At 32.9% G+C, this 6285-nt stretch overlaps 1 protein-coding gene across 1 annotated transcript; it reads right to left on the bottom strand.

The window, feature by feature from the left end:
• Positions 1-1416: 1416 nt before the first annotated feature.
• Positions 1417-5494, bottom strand: LOC140748613 (uncharacterized). Its single transcript, XM_073081455.1, has 2 exons — positions 4236-5494; positions 1417-3751 (listed from the first exon to the last, which is right to left on the bottom strand). The coding sequence occupies exons 1-2, from the start codon at positions 5422-5424 to the stop codon at positions 3675-3677; spliced, it is 1266 nt and encodes a 421-aa protein (XP_072937556.1). The 5' UTR covers positions 5425-5494; the 3' UTR covers positions 1417-3674.
• Positions 5495-6285: the final 791 nt, after the last annotated feature.

Below are 6285 nucleotides of genomic sequence, written 5' to 3'. Positions count from 1 at the left end.
GTTGACCGTTTTTCTCTTGAGTAGATATTGTGTAATTCCCAATTAAAACTGACAAGCCACCATAGATTATACACAAGCCACAGACTATATCTACTACTCATCTCCCTCTTTAACACGTTCCCAGCGGCACAGATTTTTCTGTACTTTCCATTACTGCGTTACGAGTTGTTTTAAACCTCGTCCTATACCCGACATTGTAGCGGCACGAGGCGTATTAAATCCCACCGCCCGAAGGAGACTAAAATCCTTTTTTTGGCGCCAAATAAGACAAAATGGACGGCTTTTGTCTTGATTATTATTAACAATGAGTTGATTAACCTAGATCTGCCGCCGCCCTTGGTCAAATTAGTTAGTTTAGATTCTATGGGTAAAATAAAATGTGGGATCTAATGCATCTCGGACCGCACTGAAAAATGGCAGGTTTCCATATAATTTAGTGATGGGAAAATAAATATCGATTCTATTTTATTGTTTTTATTTATCAACGTTATGGACATAATGAATACAAAAAAGGGGAAAAGTTATGTATGTTTTTCATTGAAACATGTCAGACAATATGGTTTTTTGCAAACAGTGCATTCCGTGAGATTTGTTTTTGGTTTTTTTGTCTGCCTCACGACATGTCAAGAATGTGCGGAGTTTTTCGTAGCATCCGACACATCTCTTCTTCTTTGGACCCTTATCGAGATGATGTGCTTTCTTTGCAGTGGATTCTGAAAAGTAGGAGCGAGTAGATTAGGGTAAAGAGTAATCGGAATACTCGGTAACGATTTTGCCTACGTTTCCTATATCAATAATGTAGCTACTTAACTTTTGTTTGAACCATAACAGGAAACGTAATTATCTATAATGTAATTTCTTACTATACGGATATACGCCTAGCCTGCCAAGTCTCACTACTGGACTTTCACCTAGACAGAGTATATTTGTGACTTACGTGTTTTTGAAATATCTTCCTGTATTCTGATTTTGGCTCAGATTTTTCAACCGGTTTTTCTTCATCTTCCTCCATGATCAACTTTTTTCGGCAACGTTTCGACATGATAATTTTCAACACAAAGACAGCGGTCCTACTTCGTCGACTGCATTGCACAACACTAACAACGTGAAGCTAGCGTGGCGTGCGGTACGAGGTGCGTGGGCAAACGAGGCGTTCGCAACCTCGTTCCGCACTGTGTTAGCATTATTATTTGTTCAGTGCGGCACGAGGTCTAACAAACCCGACATGAGTTTGGTGTACCATAGAACTAGGAATCAGTAGTACATCACAAACATATAGTTATCACTCTCCTACACTGAACCAGACGGAAGTTATGCCTCTCGCACCACAGAGAAGTTCAAGTTTTTTCTTACCGCTATAACGACCAGACATGGACGAGGTGTTTTAAGCCGCGTTCCGCAGCTAACGTGTTAACATGAATAAATTTAATCACAATAATCAACTAAGTATGACGGTTTTCTTATGACTCTTCCATATTTGGAAGTACTAATGTTATTTTCATTTTTGAAACCTGGTGACTTAGAATTATGTAACGATGAAAATGAATGTTGCAATGGTGATCGAGCATCTGGCAATTCTTCAGTAACATTATCATCATTACATTCTTCTGGTCTTACAATATTTCTATTTATTTCTACAGTTTCTCTTATAACATCAGACACATCTGGAATAGAACTAAAATCTACACAATGTGAATCAGACTTAGAATGTTTTATATGCAGAGAATTTCTAATTAAAATTTTACCTTTACTACTGACAACTCTGTATGACCTAGGATTGTCAGTTTTATCTATAATCACACCTGGCTCCCAAGTTTTATTAATTGGATTTCTTACAACAATCTTATCCCCTTTTTTAAAGTCTCTTTTAAAAGAAGCATTTACATTATAATACTTTTTTACTTTATTATTCCTATTCATTTGCTGTTTAAACGCATCACAAATAATTACTTTAGGCTGTAGCTGCTTTTTTACTGCAGGTAATTTTGATCTTAATAAACGTCCCATCAACATTTCTGATGGTGAATAATCAGTTCCCGCAACTGGTGATACTCTATATTCAAGCAAGGCTTCATACAATTCCTGTTCTGAATCACATTTTTTTATCATATGCTTTGCTATTCCCACCGCTTTTTCTGCTAATCCATTAGACTTGGGATAATATGGAGATGAATGAATTAAATCAATATTTCTCTCTTTACAAAATTTAACCAATAAAACACAATTAAACGGACTATTATCGCATACTATTTGACTAGGAATTCCATGAACAGAAAATAATTGTTTTAACTTTGTTATTATTATCTCAACTGACTTGTTCTCAATAGCAATTATGTCAAACCATTTTGAAAAATAATCTACTACAATTAAGTAAGATTTTCCACCATACTCAGCAATATCCATTCCTAGTTTCATATAAGGCAATTCAGGTATTTTATGTTGTATAATAGTTTCCTTACGGTTACTGGATTGATATTTTTCACAAAGTTTACATGATTTAACATACATCTCAATCATTGTTGACATTTTAGGCCAATATAGTAAATTTCTCGCACGTTTTTTACATTTATCAATTCCTAAATGAGCATTACCATGAATTTGTTTAAGCATGTCAGTATACATACTCCTGGGTACAACTACTTTGTCATTATAAAATATTATATTATCTTTTATTAACAACTGGTCTTTTATTTTATAAAACTGATGCAGTTCATGATCTGTTTTACAATAATTTTTCCAACCTTTACTAACAAAGTTAAGAACTTTTGATAACATAGCATCTTTTGTGGTTTCATCTTGAAACATTCTTAGTTTAACTTTACTTATTGGCAAGTACTCTTCTAATGTAATAGTATGAACAATATCCGACATGTCTGGATCATCATATATTTTATCTTTCAAATAATTTCTTGACAAATAATCTGATATAAACATAAATTTCCCTGGAACATATTCAATTGTAAATGTATATTTCAGTAATTTAAGTAACATACGTTGAATCCTATTAGTTGATTTATGAATTTCTTTAATAATAATGTGCACTAATGGCTTATGATCTGTCTGTACTTTAAATTTATGCCCATAAATAAACTGATGAAATTTAGAAATAGCAAAACAGACCCCTAACAGTTCTTTTTCTACCATACTATAATTTTGTTCAGCAGATGACAAACTTCTTGAGACAAAAGCAATAGGTCTACCTTCCTGCATTAAACACCCTCCTAAGCCGTCTTTACTAGCATCAGTTTGAACAATAATTTCTTTATTTAAATCAAAATAACTGAGTGTTGGAGCTTCACTTACTAATTTTTTTAATAGATTAAATGCATTTTGTTGTTCTATATTCCAGCTCCATTTAGTATCTTTCTTAAGCAACTTTCTCAGTGGCGCAGCCACATTAGATAGATTAGGAATAAATTTGTGCAAGAAAGTAATCATACCTAGAAACTTTTGTAAAGATTTCTTGTTTTCTGGTTTATCCACATTTAATATTGAATCAACTTGTTTTTTATCTGCTTGAATCCCTAATTCTGAAAAAACAAACCCTAAATAACATACTTTAGGAATTTTATATTGAAGTTTAGTAGGATTAAACTTAACACCATATTTAAGTGCACGTTCCATAACCGTTTTAAGAACTACATCATGTTCCTCTTTGGTTTTTGTAGCTATAATTATGTCATCATAGTAAACTTGGACTCCTTTAATATCTCCAAATATTTTAGTGTTTTCTCTTTGGAATATTTCCGGGCTGGAACAAAGGCCAAAAGGTAACCTATTAAATTTATACCTACCAAATGGTGTATTAAATGTACACAAAAAAGTAGAGCTATCCTCCAATACTATTTGATGAAACCCGTCTTTCATATCAATAACTGTAAAATATTTCATGCCAGAGAGATTTGCAGTTAAATCTTCTATTGTAGGAATATTAAAATGTTCTCTCATAACATACTTGTTTAATTCTAAAGGACATAAACATAAACGTAAAGATCCATTTGGTTTTTCAACAATAATTAAATCATTAACCCACTCTGTAGGTTCTGTTACTTTAGATATAATTTCCTGAGCTTCTAAGTTATTTAATGTCTCTTTCAATCTAGGCTTTAAAATTTCAGGGACCCTACGTACTGGTTTTACAATAGGAACTGCTTTTTCTGACAATCTTATTTTATATTCAAACGGTAATTTGCCTAAACCTGTAAAAGCATCTTTATATTGTTCTAAAAACTTACCACCCTCTGTTAAGTTATTAGAAACTTGGTAAACTCTTTTAATTAGAGACAACTGAACACAAGTGTCCCTACCCAGAATTGGTGTTGTGTCACCTTTTACAACTGTAAATTCTATTATTGTATCATTTCTTCCCATTGGTTTGCATTTAATACTAATTACTCCGACTGGTACGATGACAAAACCTCCATAAGTAGTAACCTTCTGTTTATTTTTCTTCAATCTTATTTTTCTTGGGTTTAATTTCTGATAAAGATGATAGGGCAGCACATTAATATCTGCTCCTGAATCAAGTTTAAATTTAATATTCCCAATTTCTTCAATATACACCTCATGTATCCAATCTTCTCTTTTATTTTTCATTTGGATCTGTTCTATTCGCAAGCTATCTACATTATCACTCATCATGCTAGTTTCTACCTCCTGAACATTTCTACTGTCTTCTTTCCATTTCCTTGCATTATTTTTAGCACACATGTTTTTAAAATGATTGAGCTTTCCACATTTATAACAAGTCTTTCCATAAGCTTGGCATTCATTAATACCATGGAATTTGCCACATTTATAACACTCAAATTTGCTTTTCTTAAGTCTCTTTTCTTTGTCATTTTTTACAAGAAAAAGACTATTACTCACGCTATCACTTTGCATAATTTCTTTTTCTTTCTTATTTTGTTCAAATGCTCTGCCAATCTGTATTGCTTTTTCTAAACTTAAATCCCCCAGGGCAAGCAATTTCTCCTGCAACACTACGTCTTTCACTCCAATGACAATGCGATCCCGTATTAACGAATTCAATTGTTCTCCAAACTCGCATTTACAGGCTAAGAGTTTAATGCTTGTTTGAAATGAGTCAAAACATTCACCATCTTCTTGCACCCTTTTGAAGAACTGGTAACGACTGAATACAATATTTTTCTGCGGCGCAAAATATTTTTCAAAAAGTTCGACGACATTCTGGAAAGTCCTTTCTGTCGTTGTAACCTGCTTCCCCGAGTCGTTTAATTTAAATGAATTGTATATTCGCAGCGCTTCTGGACCTGCAGCGTTTAGGAGCATGGCCACTTTTACTTTTTCCGTTTTATTTTCCAACTCGTTAGCAATTAAATAAATTTGAAATTGCTGAATAAATAGGGCCCAATTATCGGCAATATCGCCGCCCGTTTGTAATTTAGGCACTTGATTGTCCATTTTTACCAGTTTTTTCACCTGACACCATGTGTAATTCCCAATTAAAACTGACAAGCCACCATAGATTATACACAAGCCACAGACTATATCTACTACTCAGATATTGCCATCAGCGCCTGTTTTTAAAAGATGCTCTATCATCCTTTTTCCGTGATTACTTTTATCCAAGATAGAGGACCTGGGATATGGTATAAATTATGAAAGAAAGCAGTGTAAATAAGATAAAAATATTTTTTATTGTAAAAAAAGCGTGGGGTGCTTTTTAAGATATTATCAAAATGATAATCCTTCTACTCAATATCTATCAATAAAATATTTATAACTATTGCAACCATGCACCCTACGCTTTTTTTACAATAAAAAATATTTTTATCTTATCAACACTATTCTTAATTCAAATTTAAAAAAAAATATTTTCTATTTTTTAGTTGGATTTTCTATAAAAAGTGTATTTTTTTAGTTTTTTTAAATTATTATTTATTTTTCATTTTTTGGTCGAATTTTTTATAAAAGCGTATTTTTTAGTTTTTTTTAACTATTATTTATTTTTGTTTAACCTAACGATTAAGCAGACGTGCTACCTGATGGAAAGTAGTCAACGCCGCCTATGGACAATTGCAACACCAGAGGATTCGCCAATGCGTCGCCGGCTTTGTATGAGATCTCTTTTTGCACATCTTTTCAAGAGCCCCATGTCATAACGCTCCGGGAATACCTCAGGAAGAAGCTCATTTGACTATGATAACAAATTAAAAAAAAAAAAAATGAAAAACTGGTAATACGAATCCTTCCGTTCACAATTGCAACTCGCACTCGGCAATTTTTTTTATTTTTACTGATTACAATCAATTTTTACGCCTT

The sequence above is a fragment of the Epargyreus clarus genome, unplaced genomic scaffold (genome assembly GCF_041222505.1).
Source record: "Epargyreus clarus isolate Ecla_fem2 unplaced genomic scaffold, WU_Ecla_fem_2.2 ptg000016l, whole genome shotgun sequence".
In the NCBI taxonomy this organism is placed as follows: Eukaryota; Metazoa; Arthropoda; class Insecta; order Lepidoptera; family Hesperiidae; genus Epargyreus; species Epargyreus clarus.
This window is presented reverse-complemented; position numbering and strand designations above follow the sequence as displayed.

Bases quoted from the DNA above. Each gene is read 5' to 3' on its own strand.
- LOC140748613 (XM_073081455.1), bottom strand. From the start codon at position 5,424: ATGGACAATCAAGTGCCTAAATTACAAACGGGCGGCGATATTGCCGAT. The intron at 3,752-4,235 runs GTAAGTTTTTAG...CCTTTGTTCCAG, and splicing joins TAATAACTTAACAGAGGGTG to CCCGGAAATATTCCAAAGAG.